General features: G+C 42.2%; 2 protein-coding genes and 2 non-coding genes across 4 annotated transcripts in view; all 4 read right to left on the bottom strand.

Moving 5' to 3' along the window:
* LOC120546456 (galectin-8-like) overlaps positions 1-845 on the bottom strand; it is an 11,560-nt gene extending 10,715 nt beyond the window's left edge. The window contains exon 1 of the mRNA XM_039781383.1: positions 624-845. Coding sequence (XP_039637317.1) covers positions 624-845 — 222 coding nt within the window. The remainder of the gene's footprint in view (positions 1-623) is intronic.
* Positions 846-13,043: 12,198 nt separating this feature from the next.
* LOC120546680 (ribonucleoside-diphosphate reductase subunit M2-like) overlaps positions 13,044-20,000 on the bottom strand; it is an 11,917-nt gene continuing 4,960 nt past the window's right edge. The window contains exons 6-11 of the mRNA XM_039781801.1: positions 17,207-17,297; positions 16,772-16,778; positions 16,585-16,715; positions 15,814-15,918; positions 14,995-15,108; positions 13,044-13,683 (exon numbers count right to left, since the gene is read on the bottom strand). Coding sequence (XP_039637735.1) covers positions 13,531-13,683; positions 14,995-15,108; positions 15,814-15,918; positions 16,585-16,715; positions 16,772-16,778; positions 17,207-17,297 — 601 coding nt within the window. The 3' untranslated portion in view covers positions 13,044-13,530. The remainder of the gene's footprint in view (positions 13,684-14,994; positions 15,109-15,813; positions 15,919-16,584; positions 16,716-16,771; positions 16,779-17,206; positions 17,298-20,000) is intronic.
* LOC120547363 lies at positions 14,798-14,936 on the bottom strand. Its single transcript, XR_005637065.1, has one exon. It is a non-coding gene; the product is annotated as a small nucleolar RNA SNORD94 (small nucleolar RNA).
* LOC120547362 lies at positions 19,285-19,423 on the bottom strand. Its single transcript, XR_005637064.1, has one exon. It is a non-coding gene; the product is annotated as a small nucleolar RNA SNORD94 (small nucleolar RNA).

The following is a 20,000-nucleotide window of genomic DNA, read 5'->3' as shown; positions in this document are numbered from 1 at the left end:
CCGTCCCCACACACACACACACCCACGTACCACACACACACACCTATACACCCCTCACACACACACAGGTACACACACACACACACACACACACACACACACGTACACACACACACACACACACTAATACCACACACGACACACAGGATACACATACCTACGCACACACACACAAACACACAGGTACACACACACACACACACACACACACACAGGATACACACACTCATCATCACACACACACACACACAGGATATACACACTCACACACACACTATCATCACTAACAACAGAGATACACATCATCATCATCATCATCATCATCATATATCACTAATAATATCATACATCATCACACATCACACACATTACCCAATCACTGAGTAGTGATGATTTTCATTCCAAAGCAGTTCATCCATCATATCAGCAAAGAGGAAATCTTGAGTGAAAGCTTCTAGCCAATCACGGCTTCCTACCCCACGCTTGATCTCCTTAAGTCCTCACTTCATTGTGGTTGCATCATCACCAGCCAGCTTGTTTCATCGAGAAATGAATGACGCCTATGCCAAGTTTCCTTCAAGCCATAGCTCAACGTAGACAGATCCATGAGATGCATGTAGCACCAGCTGTCCATCTTCCCATGGTGGTGCTGCTGTCTCCTGGCTCGTTTTGACCTTGAACGTGTCTTGAGGATCGTTGCGAGGAGCTCGAACGGTTTGCTGAGGGCGGAATGGTTTCCGGCAGGACCTCCTCCAGTCTCCAGCTGGCTTTCCAGAGTGCTGACCTCCACATGAGACTTCATCGAACTGGTTGAAGTGGAATCCATCATTAGTCATGGCTTTCATCGTTGTCGTTACATCGTGAAGTTCACCTGAACCTGGTGCACAGGTACACAATAAGACAGACACACACGGTACACACAGACAGACACACACAGAGACACATGTATACACACAGACATCATCATCATCATCATCATATCACACACACACACCACACAAGCATTACATCATCACACATCATCATCATCATCATAATCAACAATAATTACTATAATAGCACAAATATCATCATCATACATCATCATCATCATCATCATCATCTCATCTTCTCATCATCATCATCTCATTATCATCATCACATCATCATCATCATCTCATCATCATCATCATCATCATTACCCTACAGATCATCATATCATCATCATCATCATCATCATCATCATCATCATATCATCATCATCCATACATCATCATCATCATCTATCATCATCATCTACATCATCTAATTAGGCAATACTACCACAGATCATCTCATCATCATCATCATCATCATCATCATCATCATCATCATCATCATCATCAGATCATCATCATCAATCATAACAGCATCATCATCATCATCATCAATGATCATCATCATCAATCATCATCATCATAAATCAATATCAATCATCATCATCATCATCATCATCAATATCATCATCAATATCATCATCACATCAATATCAATAATCATCATCATCATCAATATCACCATCATCATCATCATCAATCACATCATCAATACAGATCATCATCATCAACAATATCATCATCAATAAGAGACATCACTACCACCATCAACATCATTTACCATCATCATCAATGGTATCAATATCATCAATAATATCATCAATAGACACACACAGACACACACACACACACACACACACAGACACACAGACACACACACACACAGAGACACAACAGACACACACACAGACACATCACACACACACACACACACAGACACACACACACACAGAGACACACACACACACACAGAGACACACACACACACACACACACACACACACACACACACACAGAGTCACACACACACACACACACACACACAGACACACAGACACACACAGACCATCACACACACACACACACACACAGAGACACACAGACACACACAGAGACACACACACACACACACACACACACACACACAGACACACACACACACACACAGACACACACACACACACACACACACACACACACACACACACACACACACAGACACCACACACAGAGACACACCACAGACACACACACATCACAGAGACACACAGACACAGACACACACACACACAAACACACACACACACACAGAGAAACACACAGACACACACAATATACATCATCATCATCATCAATCAGAGACACACACACACAGAGACACACACAGTGTCAGGGTGACTCGTCAGGTGACTCTGGTCAGGTGACTCTGTGTCAGGGTGACTCTCATGTCAGGTGAGTCCTCACCTGTCGGCATCAGACGGGCACCGAGCCCTGATGAGAACCATCTCCCCCGCAACAGCCCGCCCCAGGATCGGTCCCAGTGAAGGGGATCACCTTGTTGGGAGGGAGGGGGGAGGGGAGAGTCATGAATCAAAACCTAAACATCTGGAAACATCTCGTCTAGTCTCACATAGCCAGACCCTCCTCCTCCACAGAGAGCTGCGGAGGAAGGTCTGGCTAGTCCACTACAGCATTCCTGGATGGGAGAACAACATGCTCTGGTTTATTGGCATTTCTTTAAACCAATCACAATCATCGTAAGGGCTAAGCCCGATAGACCACGGTGCTCTGCTAGATAGTCCCAGGAAGGAACTTTGTTGTAGACACACAACACACACACACAACAACACACAACAACACACACACCACAACACACACACAACAACACACACACACACACACACACACACAACACACACACACACACACACACACACATCACACACAAATACCAAGCATCAATAACACACACACACACACAACACACACATCAACACACACAACACACACACAACAATACCAACAACACCAACACACACACAACAACACAAACACACACACACACAACACAATACCAACAACAATATCAAATAAGATATATATATATATCAATATATCATAATATACATATATATATATATATATATATATATATATCTATATATATCAAGTATATATATATATATATCCATATATCATATATATATAAATATCGTATATATATATATATATCAATATATACATCATATCAAGCATATATAAAAAAAAAATAAAAAACACTATATATATATATATCATATATATCGCTATCATCATATATCCATATATCATATATATATATATATCATATACATCGCTATCAAATATCAGTATATATATATATCATATATATACATATATATCACTATCATATACATCACGTATATATATATATATACTATATATACATATAGATAGATATATATATATATATATAATATATATATATCGCATATATCAGTATATATATATATCAGATATATATATATATATCAGTATCAGTATATATAAAGTATATATATATATCATATATATCGTATAAAAGACATATATATAAAGTATATATATACATATATAGAGACAGAGAGAGATAGAGATATGAGATGCTTCCATAGATTTCAAGGCATCTCGACTTCACCCTACCACAGTGGACCATTCTACAAAGTTATTGAATCTGGTGTAGGGGAAACATATGACATCATTAAATCTATGTACACCAACAATAAGTGCAGTATTAAAATTGGCAAACAAAAAGAACAACATCCTTCTATCAGAAGCGGTGGAGACAGGGCTGCTGTCTGGAGTCCCACTCTATTCAACATCTATATAAACCAGCTGGCCACCATCCTAGAGACATCAGCAGCACCTGGTCTCACTCTCTACACCACTCTGAGATCAAGTTCCTGCTCTATGCAGATGACCTGGTCCTGTTGTCCCTTACAGAACAGGGCTTACAGCAGAACCTGACCTGCTGAGCAGTACTGCCAGACCTGGGCCCTGGCAGTAAACACTCAAAAGACAAAGATAATGACCTTCAGAAAAGATCCAGATCTCAAGGAAACACATGCAGCTTCACATTAGGAACACATAAATTAGACCACAGTACACATTACAATTATTTAGGACTCAAAATAAGTTCCACTGGAAGTTTTAACCCAGCGATAATGGAGCTGAGAGAGAAAGCACGCGGGGCATTTTTATGCACAATAAAAAGTCAAATCTACATTAAAAATCCCAATTAGAATCTGGCTCAAACTATTTGAATCTGTATTAGAACCAATTCTCCTCACGGTAGTGAGGTGTGGGGTCCTATTTCCTACCAAGAATCAGGCCCATTGGGACAAAACCCAGTTGAACCCCTGCATCTAGAGTTCTGTAAAAGCATCCTACAGGTGCACAGAAAAACCACCAACAACGCCTGCAGAGCTGAATTAGGCCAACTCCCTTTATTCATCAAAAATCCAAAAAGCGGCAATCAAATATTGGCTACATCTAAAAAACAGTGACCCCCACTCCTACACCAGCAGAAAGCCCCTGCAACACCAAGAGCTGAGCAAAGAGAAGAGTCCCTCCACTCAGCTGGTCCTGATGCTCAGGTCACCTCCTGACCCGGTCCTGCCTCAGGACCAGTCTGGGAACCAACCAATCAGAGTTAACCAGATTATAACCCCCAACAGAAACTAAACTACATCACCAACTGGAACACACAAACAGAAACACAAAGCAAAAATGCAGGGCTACCTGTCCCTAAAGAGAGAGTCCAGTGCTACCTGTCCCTAAAGAGAGAGTCCAGAGCTACCTGTCCCTAAAGAGAGAGTCCAGAGCTACCTGTCCCCAAAGAGAGAGTCCAGAGCTACCTGTCCCTAAAGAGAGAGTCCAGTGCTACCTGTCCCTAAAGAGAGAGTACAGAGCTACCTGTCCCTAAAGAGAGAGGCCAGTGCTACCTGTCCGCGCCCCCCCCTAAAGAGAGAGCCCCCCCCCCCCCCAAAAAAAAAACCCAACCCCACCCTGCCCAAAAAAAAGCCAACCCCTACCTCGTCACAGAGCTACCTGTCCCTAAAGAGAGAGTACAGAGCTACCTTGTCCCTAAAGAGAGAGTACAGAGCTACCTGTCCCTAAAGAGACAGAGTCCAGTGTGGCACACTGACCACAAAGAGAGAGGACGAAAGAGAGTCCAGTGTGGCACACACGGTGATACCCATACCAAACTGAGATCTACACTGACCAAGACACAGACTCAGTGAACACAGCCTGGCACATCGGGACAGGCCGACAAACAATCATGGCTGCCCAAAGAAGAGCGCTCTGCCAGCTGTGTAAGAGAGACTAAATGCACTTCCTGACAGAATGCACAGAGCTGCAGCCAATCAGAACTCAACATTTCCCCAAATTCAAACAACACAAACAACCACATTTGACCAAATAACCAACATCAATAAAATGCCGATCCTGCTGGGAGAACAGCCAGAGAGCTGCAGTCTAGCAGCAGAATATGTCTTTACCTGCCACACCTCTGAGGAACAGTGAGTGACCACCCCCATACACACAGATACACACACAGACATACACACACACAAACACACACACACACACACAAAGACACACACACACACACAAAAAAAAAAAAAAAAAACACAGCACACACACACAAAGCACACAAAAGCACACACACACAACACACAAAGCACACACACACACACACACAAAAAAAAAAGACACACACACACACACACACAGACACAAAAACACATGTAAATTTCTTGTGTTCATGTTGTTGCTGATATCATCAGTGTTGTTCATATTGTTACACTGTGGCTGACACGATGGATGTTAACCTAAATCACTCCAGCTGAATCCCACTGGACCACTGATGTTAATGTGCAACATGCTCCGTGCTTCATGTGCCTTGGCAAACACCGCAACCACAATCATGCCAATATAAAGCCCCTGCTGAACTGAAAGAACTGAACTGGAGAGTATATATATACATACATAAGAATATATATATATACATAATAAAGTATATATATACATACAACATATATATATATATAACATCACACATACAATATATATCACATCATATACACCGAAAAATATATATATCATATATACATCAAGCATATATAATATATATATATATATATACATATATTATATATAACAAGCATATATACATATATAATAATCACATAAAAGCATATCCATAATCACATATATATCAACCACATATATACATATATACATACACATACACATCAGCATATACTACATATATACACATACATTATTATATGCATACATATATATACATACATATACACATTACATATACATACTACATATATACATACACATATATATACACGCTACATATACATATACATCACATACATCACATATATACATACATATACATACCAATATAATATATCAGCATATATATACATACAAGCATATACTCATATACATCAACATCACATACCATACATATCACATATAATCATATTAATATATATATCAAGTATACATACACATACATATATATATCATATACATATACATAACACATATACATACATCACGCATACACATATACACTATATACACTACATATCATATACATATATATATAATACATATACATACATATATACATAATATTAACAAGTATACCATATACATCAACTTATTACTATATATACATCAGATACATACATACATACATCACATATTATCATATATACATACATACATATCACATACAAGATATATATACAGAGATACAGATAGAGACATACAGATATACAGAGAGAGACAGAGAGAGAGAGATAGACAGAGAGAGAGCAGAGAGACAGAGAGATATAGACAGAGGAGAGAGAGAGACAGAAAAGATATACACAGAGAGAGAGAGAGAGACAGAGCAGAGAGACAGAGAGAGAGAGAGACAGAGAGACAGACAGAGAGACAGAGAGAGAGAGAGAGACAGAGAGACAGAGAGAGACAGAGAGAGACAGAGAGAGAGAGAGAGAGAGAGAGAGAGAGAGAGACAGAGAGAGAGAGAGAGAGAGAAAGAGAGTCATTTAAGAAGCCTATAGAACCATTTTCTGTTATCGACACCAAACTCCATTAGAAATTATGCATATTTTAATACTTTTCATTGCGTTTTCCGTATGCTTACGAACAAAATGACTTAAACTAAGTCGTTACACTAACTATAAAGAAGCGCTTTTTAATTCGGCATACATGAACCAGTCCCATATTGATCCAGTTGCAGATGAACTGAAGTATAAATCAGGAGTCTGTCAGACGCACTGCGGAAAAACAGCAGTCTGGAACAGACCTTTCAGCGGCACATTTTTACTGAATAATCAATAATAAGTCAATTAAAACGTTAATGACACATACACAAATGGATGGATGACGATTAATGGACCCGAGATAGAGACAGAAAGTATCTTACCGGGTTAAAAAACGTCTGTCTCGGGATTGTTGCAGACATTTTGGGAGCAGAAAAGCAGAAACGTGAAGCTACCGTAGACGATATATATATAAGAATGGACCAGCAGGTCCCGTGTCTCTGGTCTGAGACCAGTGAAGGATATCAGAAGTCTCTTTCCCGGTGCTGGCTGAGCGTTACTGAGCAGCCTCCAGCTGAGCTTGGAGACGTAGATGTGACGTGAGCAACCTGTCTGAAAGTGTGAAGTCTTCTGGTAGCTGTGCCGAGAGAAATCTCAATCATTCCCAATCTTACAGAGACGGAGAGCGTAGGTATATGTAAGGAGATAACATAGGCACAGGCTAATTACTGATCACTAACATGCATGTTATATATATATATATATACATATATATGTATATATTCACTCAGTTATTGACATATTACACAAATATATCTCACAGTTTGATACATGAAAATTAGGTTTTGATTAACGTTAGGCTACTGCTCTGCTTTCTGCTCAATATTCGGCTTAAAGCCATTGTTGTCATATAGCAACCGAGCGTCTCTAGCCAATTTCAGCTGCACAAGCTACAAAATAACTAATTTAACTCCTAATGAGACTGTAGAGACATGCCTATAGGTAGCAGTATACAGCGCTATGTTAACTCCTAATAAGACTGTAGAGACATGCCTATAGGTAGCAGTATACAGCGCTATGTTAACTCCTAATAAGACTGTAGAGACATGCCTATAGGTAGCAGTATACAGCACTATGTTTAACTCCTAATAAGACTGTAGAGACATGCCTATAGGTAGCAGTATACAGCGCTATGTTAACTCCTAATAAGACTGTAGAGACATGCCTATAGGTAGCAGTATACAGCACTATGTTTAACTCCTAATAAGACTGTAGAGACATGCCTATAGGTAGCAGTATACAGCGCTATGTTTAACTCCTAATAAGACTGTAGAGACATGCCTATAGGTAGCAGTATACAGCGCTATGTTTAACTCCTAATAAGACTGTAGAGACATGCCTATAGGTAGCAGTATACAGAGCTATGTTTAACTCCTAATAAGACTGTAGAGACATGCCTATAGGTAGCAGTATACAGCGCTATGTTAACTCCTAATAAGACTGTAGAGACATGCCTATAGGTAGCAGTATACAGAGCTATGTTTAACTCCTAATAAGACTGTAGAGACATGCCTATAGGTAGCAGTATACAGAGCTATGTTTAACTCCTAATAAGACTGTAGAGACATGCCTATAGGTAGCAGTATACAGAGCTATGTTTAACTCCTAATAAGACTGTAGAGACATGCCTATAGGTAGCAGTATACAGAGCTATGTTTAACTCCTAATAAGACTGTAGAGACATGCCTATAGGTAGCAGTATACAGCGCTATGTTTAACTCCTAATAAGACTGTAGAGACATGCCTATAGGTAGCAGTATACAGCGCTATGTTTAACTCCTAATAAGACTGTAGAGACATGCCTATAGGTAGCAGTATACAGCGCTATGTTTAACTCCTAATAAGACTGTAGAGACATGCCTATAGGTAGCAGTATACAGAGCTATGTTTAACTCCTAATAAGACTGTAGAGACATGCCTATAGGTAGCAGTATACAGCGCTATGTTTAACTCCTAATAAGACTGTAGAGACATGCCTATAGGTAGCAGTATACAGAGCTATGTTTAACTCCTAATAAGACTGTAGAGACATGCCTATAGGTAGCAGTATACAGAGCTATGTTTAACTCCTAATAAGACTGTAGAGACATGCCTATAGGTAGCAGTATACAGCGCTATGTTTAACTCCTAATAAGACTGTAGAGACATGCCTATAGGTAGCAGTATACAGAGCTATGTTTAACTCCTAATAAGACTGTAGAGACATGCCTATAGGTAGCAGTATACAGCGCCATGTTTAACTCCTAATAAGACTGTAGAGACATGCCTATAGGTAGCAGTATACAGCGCCATGTTTAACTCCTAATAAGACTGTAGAGACATGTCTATAGGTAGCAGTATACAGCGCTATGTTTAACTCCTAATAAGACTGTAGAGACATGTCTATAGGTAGTATTACAGCGCCATGTTTAACTCCTAATAAGACTGTAGAGACATGCCTATAGGTAGCAGTATACAGCGTATGTTTACCTCCTAATAAGACTGTAGAGACATGTCTATAGGTAGCAGTATACAGCGCTATGTTTAACTCCTAATAAGACTGTAGAGACATGTCTATAGGTAGCAGTATACAGCGCTATGTTTAACTCCTAATAAGACTGTAGAGACATGCCTATAGGTAGCAGTATACAGCGCTATGTTTAACTCCTAATAAGACTGTAGAGACATGCCTATAGGTGGCAGTATACAGAGCTATGTTTAACTCCTAATAAGACTGTAGAGACATGCCTATAGGTAGCAGTATACAGCGCTATGTTTAACTCCTAATAAGACTGTAGAGACATGCCTATAGGTAGCAGTATACAGCTATGTTTAACTCCTAATAAGACTGTAGAGACATGCCTATAGGTAGCAGTATACAGCGCTATGTTTAACTCCTAATAAGACTGTAGAGACATGCCTATAGGTAGCAGTATACAGCGCTATGTTTAACTCCTAATAAGACTGTAGAGACATGCCTATAGGTAGCAGTATACAGCGCTATGTTTAACTCCTAATAAGACTGTAGAGACATGCCTATAGGTAGCAGTATACAGCGCTATGTTTAACTCCTAATAAGACTGTAGAGACATGTCTATAGGTAGCAGTATACAGCGCTATGTTTAACTCCTAATAAGACTGTAGAGACATGCCAGTACTACAGACTGCAGTACAGAGTGATGACATAGCTGACCACTCCCTGCTAGACTGCAGTACAGACTGCAGTACTACAGACTGCAGTACAGAGTGATGATGTAGCTGACCACTCCTTACTAGACTGCAGTACAGACTGCAGTCTGTTTTGGTAGGAGGTCAATTCAAGTCTTATGATTCTAATAATGATTGAGTTACCTCCACCCGACTCTGATCTAATCAGTATTTCTCCTCCAGAATAATCCAGTTTGGAGCTTTTAATTAAATTTCCTTTCACAGAATGTCCGTGTTATTTTTTATTTTAGGGATTCTCCCATGTTGAATGTTTATATTGTGGTAATACTGCAAGTTGACTTCTTGTCTGTCTGCCACTTCCATGGAAATAAAAATCAATTCCAAAAATCCTAAATCATCCATGAAATTGCGTTCGCTAAACCCACCAGACTCCATGTAAATAATCAGTAATTTTAGCATCGTGTGTGTGTGTGTGTCTCTCTGTGTGTGTGTGTGTGTGTGTGTGTGTGTGTGTGTGTGTGTGCGTTGCAGCCCTATACTGCTACATTTCACATGTAAATCGGTATTTTAACTCCACTATAGGTAAATATATCATTTGGTCAAATTTGAACACTCGGTCCCATTCACTTTAATGAGGAAATATTGTTATTTTTAATCCATTTCATATTTAAATATGAGCTTCAGTTAGCAGTTAGTTTGCAGCTCAAACAACAATAAACTGGGAGGAAATGTGTTCATTCATAGTTGACAGAAACAAAATAAAACTATGAAAAGTCGGTTTGTGTCGTCTTTCCACTTTTCCAACCATCACAACTCTAGTTTTGATTGAAATAAACACAGTTTACTGATTTACATGTGGAGATATGCTGGCTCTATACACGCTAAAAGTCCTGATTATTTACATGGAGTCTGGTGGAGATATGCTGGCTCTATACACACTAAAAGTCCTGATTATTTACATGGAGTCTGGTGGAGATATGCTGGCTCTATACACGCTAAAAGTCCTGATTATTTACATGGAGTCTGGTGGAGATATGCTGGCTCTATACACGCTAAAAGTCCTGATTATTTACATGGAGTCTGGTGGAAATATGCTGGCTCTATACACACTAATGATACGTGGTATCAGATAGCCAGCTACAGACAGCCAGGATTATTTTACTACTTTGATGTTCTGAATCCAGCCTTAGGTTTTCTTGGAGGGAAACCTTCAGTTTCTGGTCTCAGGAATCCAAAACCAACCAACAATTATTACGAGACAAATTCCATCCATCCATCCATCCATCTTCGTCCGCTTATCCGGTGTCGGGTCGCGGGGGGAGCAGCTCCAGCAGGGGACCCCAAACTTCCCTTTCCCGAGCAACATTAACCAGCTCCGACTGGGGGATCCCGAGGTGTTCCCAGGCCAGGTTGGAGATATAATCCCTCCACCTAGTCCTGGGTCTTCCCCGAGGCCTCCTCCCAGCTGGACGTACCTGGAACACATCCTTAGGGGAGGGCCAGGGGCATCCTCACCAGATGCCCGAACCACCTCCACTGGCTCCTTTCGGACGCAGCAGCAGCGGCTCTACTCCGAGCTGCTCACGGATGACTGAGCTTCTCACCCTATCTCTAAGGGAGACGCCAGCCACCCTCCTGAGGAAACCCATTTCGGCCGCTTGTACCCTGGATCTCTTTCTTTGGTCATGACCCAGCCTTCATGACCATAGGTGGGGTAGGAACGAAAACTGACCGGTAGATCGGAGCTTTGCCTTCTGGCTCAGCTCTCTTTCGTCACAACGGTGCGATAGATGGAATGTAATACCGCGACTCCGCTACCGATTCTCGACCAATCTCCCGCTCCATTGTCCCCTCACTCGCGAATAAAACCCCAAGGTACTTGAACTCCTTCACTTGGGGTAAGGACTCATTCCCTACCTGGAGAAGGCATTCCATCGGTTTCCTGCTGAGAACCATGGCCTCAGATTTAGAGGTGCTGATCCTCATCCCAACCGCTTCACACTCGGCTGCGAACCGATCCAGTGAGTGCTGAAGGTCGCAGGCCGATGATGCCATCAGGACCACATCATCTGCAAAGAGCAGCGATGAGATCCCCAGCCCACCGAACTGCAACACCTCGAGACAAATTACCTCCCGTAACTACCACACCAAGAAGATTTAAACCATATCTTAAAAAAAAGGCCTATACATTTACAAGTACACTTTCTAATGTCATGAAATTAAATCAACCAAAGTTCAATGGAAGTAATCATTAATCTTACCGGTGAAGAACATGCACGCAATAATAAAAATGTTATTATAAGAGACAGACGTTGGGCTGGTCAACAGTAAGTCGAAGAAACTATGAAATTAAGCTTCTGTAACTATTGGGAATGAAACCTTGAAGCCATGTGAAGCATCTGGTGGTGAGAAGTCTGGAAGATATGGAACGGACTACTTGAGATGTCTGTCAGTTCTTTAAATTCTTATACTGCACTGTAAATTTTATTCTTGTCTTTTAATGTTTTTAAATTGTTTTCTAACTGCTCTAATGTTTTCTGTAAAGCACTTTGAATTGCCTTGTTGCTGAAATGTGCTATATAAATAAAAGCTGCCTTGCCTTACCTTATTTGGGGGCAATTTGGTTGTTAAGAAACCCACATTTCTGATGTGAAAAAACTAAAATAATCTTTGAAAATGTGTCAAAGTTGACCCGAGAAACCCTTAGATTTAAAACTTTTAATCAAATGTTTTCTGAAAAGAGATAAGATGGAAAGTTTAATCAAAAACTACAACCAGGTTTTCGTTTATACAAACTTTTATTACAAGACCAAAAATAAAAAGTCAATGTACATATTTTACAAAATCTCCTAAAAAACAAAAATAAAATAAATTTACATTTTATTACAAAATGAAGATAAAACTATAAATTTACAAAACACAACCGGCTCCATCTGGTTAAAAAGTCTCATTTCATCCTGATGGACCTCCGCTCTGTACAAGAGTCTGGGTTCATCTGCTAGATGCATCTGGGTTGAAGACTTTCCCAGCATGCACTGGGTGAGGGACATATACACCAGGGCTGACTAACACTACCCAGCATGCACTGGGTGAGAGGGACAGACTCCCTGGGGTTGGATAAGACTACCCAGCATGCACTGAGTGAGAGGTATGTTTACACTAGGCTTGACTAACACTACCCAGGTTGACTAACACTACCCAGCATGCACTGGGTGAGCGGTATGTATACACTGGGGTTGGATAAGACTACCCAGCATGCACTGGGTGTGATGTATAGGCCAGGGTTAACACCAATTGGTTGAATGAGAGGGAGAAGGTGTGGCTGAGTGTGCGATGGCGCCACCTGGGTCTCAGAAGTCGGCGTCCAGCCTGAAGGTGTTGTCGGTGGAGCCCGACATCACGCCCATGCGCTGGTACTCGCCCACTCGCTTCTCGAAGAAGTTGGTCTTCCCCTCCAGAGAGATGTTCTCCATGAAGTCAAAGGGGTTCTCCACGCGGTAGATCTACACACAGACACACACAACACAGACACACACAACACAGACACACACAACACAGACACACACACAACACAGACACACACACAACACAGACACACACACACCACAGACACACACACACCCACAGACACACACACAACACAGACACACACAACACAGACACACACAACACAGACACACACAACACAGACACACACAACACAGACACACACAACACAGACACACACAGGTCAGTTTGGTCCGATACGTTACAGAGGAACATTTAAAACACACAGAGAGAGAGAGAGAGAGAGACTGGTTCTGGCCGACAAGACCCAGTCTCCACAGAGCCACATTTAGGACTTTTTAAATTAATTAAATTCAACCCCTATAATATCACAGCAGGAGACCTGTTAAAGAGGAACATGTAGGCCCTGGTCACATGATGACGCTCTCGGGGGAAAACAACTAAATATCTTATCAGATGTACGTGTGCATGTCTCTCTGTCGGTGTGTGTGTGTGTGTGTGTGTAGGGGTCTCTGTCGGTGTGTGTGTTTGTGCAGGTCTCTCTCTGTTGGTGTGTGTCCACCATGAGGCTCTGGTAGGGACCACTAGAGACCCAGCAGCAGGACACCAGTCCACCATGAGGCTCTGGTAGGGACCACTAGAGACCCAGCAGCAGGACACCAGTCCACCATGAGGCTCTGGGAGGGACCACTAGAGACCCAGCAGCAGGACACCAGTCCACCATGAGGCTCTGGTAGGGACCACTAGAGACCCAGCAGCAGGACACCAGTCCACCATGAGGCTCTGGTAGGGACCACTAGAGACCCAGCAGCAGGACACCAGTCCACCATGAGGCTCTGGGAGGGACCACTAGAGACCCAGCAGCAGGACACCAGTCCACCATGAGGCTCTGGTAGGGACCACTAGAGACCCAGCAGCAGGACACCAGTCCACCATGAGGCTCTGGGAGGGACCACTAGAGACCCAGCAGCAGGACACCAGTCCACCATGAGGCTCTGGGAGGGACCACTAGAGACCCAGCAGCAGGACACCAGTCCACCATGAGGCTCTGGGAGGGACCACTAGAGACCCAGCAGCAGGACCTTTAGACCTGAGAGGGTCTGAGGAGCGTCTGTTCAGGAGAGCGTCTGTCTCGTGCTGCTGTGGTTCTGACAGTGGACCACTCGTCCTCCAATCAGAACGCCCGCAGCAGCACTCAGCCACCATCATTGGCTGAGGTCCGTACCCCTGCGCTTCTCATCATCACAGACCTCTCACGGCAACATTTAAATAATCCTAAACCATCAGGTAGGTTCTGGGGGAGTTACCTTGGTGAAGCCGAGCTCCAGCATCAGTCTGTCGGCCACGAACTCGATGTACTGCTTCATCAGCTCACAGTTCATCCCGATCAGCTTCACCGGCAGAGCCTCGGTCAGGAACTCCTGATGACAGACAGACAGACAGACAGACAGAGAGACAGACAGAGACAGACAGAGAGAGAGACAGATACAGAGAGAGAGAGACAGAGACAGACAGAGAGAGAGAGAGACCTTTAGAACCAGTTCAACATCAGGGTGTAAATGGGTATGAAGGGGTAGGAGTACATAAGTTTTATGTGTAAATAGGTCTTTAAGTACAAGAAATTATGGAGTTTTATGTTTTTAACTGTTTTTTTTATATTACTATTTTCTTTGGATGTTGTATTGTATTTACATGTTCAAAATAAAAGCTATAAATAAATAAAATAAAAAATAAATCACAAGTTGGATACCGATAAGATATCTCAATGATACGATATTTGCTGAGATCTTAAAGTCCCGATATGATGATGATCCAGATAGCTGTATGGTCCCAGCCCTGTTTAACATCTGGTTAACCAGATGTTAACCAGATGTTAACCAGTGTTAACCATCTGCAGTATATGTACACATCTGGTGAGTTATTCTGGAATAAGATGATATTATATAAAGTACATCAACAGGTTTCTGTCTGTCGGCTTCTTCTTAAGATCTCAGAGGACTGATATCTCTTTCAGCGTGTTGGTAGTCTGAGATTATTAATAAAATAACCCTAATAACAACCCTAATAATAATAATAATAATAATAATAATAATAATAATAATAGAGGGTTTGAGGGGAGGACCGACCTGCTCGATCTCCACAGCGTTCCTGATGATCTCTGTGACTGTTTCTGCTGACGGTTTGTTCACCAGATGTTTGAACATCAGACACGCAAAGTCACAGTGGAGACCCTGGAACCACAAACACACACCAGTTACACACACAAGTTACACACACACACACACACACACACACGTTACACCCCCCGAGAAACCAGTTACACACACACACACACAAGTTACACACAGATACCAGCAACACATGTGGACTTTATTTGCAGATATAAATAAAATCAGTAATCTGTGCCGGTCACATTATTGCTAATGTGGACTAACTAATGTATAACCACTAATGTAGACTAACTAATGTATAACCACTAATGTATACTAACTAATGTATAACCACTAATGTAGACTAACTAATGTATAACCACTAATGTATACTAACTAATGTATAACCACTTATGTAGACTAACTAATGTATAACCACTAATGTAGACTAACTAATGTATAACCACTAATGTAGACTAACTAATGTATAACCACTAATGTAGACTAACTAATGTATAACCACTAATGTAGACTAACTAATGTATAACCACTAATGTAGACTAATGTATAACCACTAATGTAGACTAATGTATAACCACTAATGTAGACTAACTAATGTATAACCACTAATGTAGACTAATGTATAACCACTAATGTAGACTAACTAATGTATAACCACTAACCTATACTAACTAACCTATAGTAGCTAAAGTATATTAATGTAAGCTGAATAGAGCGCGCGGTGACCTCGTCTCTGCTGATGAGCTCGTTGGAGAAGGTCAGGCCGGGCATCAGGCCTCTCTTCTTCAGCCAGAAGATGGCGGCGAAGGAACCAGAGAAGAAGATTCCCTCCACGGCGGCGAAGGCCACAACGCGCTCTCCTGGAGGAAGAAGAAGAAGAAGAAGAGAGGGTCACCAGCTGACACCAGACCACCTCCTGTCTGGTGTGTGTAGAGAGAGTACCGACTCCAGAAGCCTAGTGTGGTCTCTGAGGTGTGTGTGTGTGTAGCGTCTGGTGTGTGTGTGTGTAGCGTCTCTGAGGTGTGTGTGTGTGTAGCGTCTGGTGTGTGTGTGTGTAGCGTCTCTGTGGTGTGTGTGTAGCGCGTCTCTGTGTGTGTGTAGCGTCTGAGGTGTGTGTGTGTGTGTGTGTAGCGTCTGGTGTGTGTGTGTGTGTAGCGTCTGGTGTGTGTGTAGTGTGTAGCGTCTGGTGTGTGTGTAGTGTGTAGCGTCTCTGTGGTGTGTGTGTAGTGTGTGTGTAGCGCGTCTGTGTGTGTGTAGCGTCTCTGTGTGTGTAGCGTCGCTACTGTATGCTTTTTTTTTTTTTTTTTTTTTTTTTTTTTTTTTTTTTTTTTTTTTTTTTTTTTTTTACCATCCTGTTCTGGTTGCCGATCCAGTTGATGGCCCAGTCGGCCTTCTTCTTCACACAGGGCAGAGTCTCGATGGCGTTGAACAGGTATTCTCTGCAGGACATTGGACAGAAAAGAAGATTTAGAGACTAGAGAAGATTTAGAGACTAGAGTAGATTTAGAGACCAGAGAAGATTTAGAGACTAGAGAAGATTTAGAGACCAGAGTAGATTTCGAGACTAGAAGATTTAGAGAAGATTTCGAGACTAGAAGATTTAGAGAAGATTTAGAGACCAGAGTAGATTTAGAGACCAGAGTGGATTTAGAGAAGATTTAGAGACTAGAAGATTTAGAGAAGATTTAGAGACTAGAAGATTTAGAGACCAGAGTGGATTTAGAGAAGATTTAGAGACTAGAAGATTTAGAGAAGATTTAGAGACCAGAGTAGATTTAGAGAAGATTTAGAGACTAGAAGATTTAGAGACTAGAAGATTTAGAGAAGATTTAGAGACCAGAGTAGATTTAGAGAAGATTTAGAGACTAGAAGATTTAGAGAAGATTTAGAGACCAGAGTAGATTTAGAGAAGATTTAGAGACTAGAAGATTTAGAGAAGATTTAGAGACCAGAGTAGATTTAGAGACCAGAGTAGATTTAGAGAAGATTTAGAGACTAGAGAACATTTAGAGAACATTTAGAGACCAGAGAACATTTAGAGACCAGAGAACATTTAGAGACTAGAGAAGATTTAGAGACCAGAGAACATTTAGAGACCAGAGAACATTTAGAGACCAGAGAACATTTAGAGACCAGAGAACATTTAGAGACCAGAGAACATTTAGAGACCAGAGAACATTTAGAGACCAGAGAACATTTAGAGACCAGAGAACATTTAGAACATTTAGAGACTAGAGAAGATTTAGAGACTAGAGAAGATTTAGAGACCAGAGTAGATTTAGAGACCAGAGTAGATTTAGAGACCAGAGTAGATTTAGAGAAGATTTAGAGACCAGAGTAGATTTAGAGACCAGAGTAGATTTAGAGAAGATTTAGAGACCAGAGTAGATTTAGAGACCAGAGTAGATTTAGAGAAGATTTAGAGACCAGAGTAGATTTAGAGACCAGAGTAGATTTAGAGACCAGAGTAGATTTAGAGAAGATTTAGAGACCAGAGTAGAAGAGTAGTTCACCGTTAAAGATGAAGTCACTTCCTGTCAGTGTGCGATTTGTGACAACACTACCCTGTCGAAATGTACACGCACTACACAGGAGAGTACACAGCGTACTACACAGGAGAGTACACAGCGTACTACACAGCGTACTACACAGCGTACTACACGAGAGTACACAGCGTACTACACAGCGTACTACACGAGAGTACACAGCGTACTACACGAGAGTACACAGCGTACTACACAGGAGAGTACACAGCGTACTACACGAGAGTACACAGCGTACTACACAGGAGAGTACACAGCGTACTACACAGGAGAGTACACAGCGTACTACATGCAAGTGTACTTACAGAAGTATCTGAATTGAGACATGTTAGGTACAAAAGAAAAGAAAAGGACCACTAGAGACCCAGCAGCAGGACACCAGTCCACCATGAGGCTCTGGGAGGGACCACTAGAGACCCAGCAGCAGGACACCAGTCCACCATGAGGCTCTGGGAGGGACCACTAGAGACCCAGCAGCAGGACACCAGTCCACCATGAGGCTCTGGGAGGGACCCACTAGAGACCCAGCAGCAGGACACCAGTCCACCATGAGGCTCTGGGAGGGACCACTAGAGACCCAGCAGCAGGACACCAGTCCACCATGAGGCTCTGGGAGGGACCACTAGAGATCCAGCAGCAGGACACCAGTCCACCATGAGGCTCTGGGAGGGACCACTAGAGATCCAGCAGCAGGACACCAGTCCACCATGAGGCTCTGGGAGGGACCACTAGAGATCCAGCAGCAGGACACCAGTCCACCATGAGGCTCTGGGAGGGACCACTAGAGACCCAGCAGCAGGACACCAGTCCACCATGAGGCTCTGGGAGGGACCACTAGAGATCCAGCAGCAGGACCTTTAGACCTGAGAGGGTCTGAGGAGCGTCTGTTCAGGAGAGCGTCTGTCTCGTGCTGCTGTGGTTCTGACAGTGGACCACTCGTCCTCCAATCAGAACGCCCGCAGCAGCACTCAGCCACCATCATTGGCTGAGGTCCGTACCCCTGCGCTTCTCATCATCACAGACCTGTCTCTGTCTGTCTGTCTGTCTGTCTGTCTGTCTGTCTGTCTGTCTGTCTGTCTGTCTGTCTGTCTGTCTGTCTGTCTGTCTGTCTGTCTGTCTGTCTGTCTGTCTGTCTGTCTGTCTGTCTGTCTGTCTGTCTGTCTGTCTGTCTGTCTGTCTGTCTGTCTGTCTGTCTGTCTCTGTCTGTCTGTCTGTCTGTCTGTCTGTCTGTCTGTCTCTCTGTCTGGACCCATTATAGGACTGAGGAGACTTTAAGGTCAGCTTTCTGGCTCTCAGAGCAGCTCCTGATTCAGTCTCAAAGGTTCTCATACGTACAACATGTCTCAGATCAACTGTCTCTGTGTGTATATCTGTGTGTATATGTAGTGTGTGTCTGCCTGTCTGTCTCTATGTGTGTATATCTGTGTGTAGTGTCTGCGTGTGTGTGTCTGTCTATGTGTATGTAGTGTGCGTCTGCCTGTCTGTCTCTGTGTATATATCTGTGTGTCTATGTGTGTATATCTGTGTGTGTCTCTGTGTGTCTCTCTGTGTGTGTCTCTCTGTGTGTGTCTATCTGTGTGTGTATATCTGTGTGTGTAT

Source organism: Perca fluviatilis, chromosome 18, assembly GCF_010015445.1.
Source record: "Perca fluviatilis chromosome 18, GENO_Pfluv_1.0, whole genome shotgun sequence".
Lineage (NCBI taxonomy): Eukaryota > Metazoa > Chordata > Actinopteri > Perciformes > Percidae > Perca > Perca fluviatilis.
This window is presented reverse-complemented; position numbering and strand designations above follow the sequence as displayed.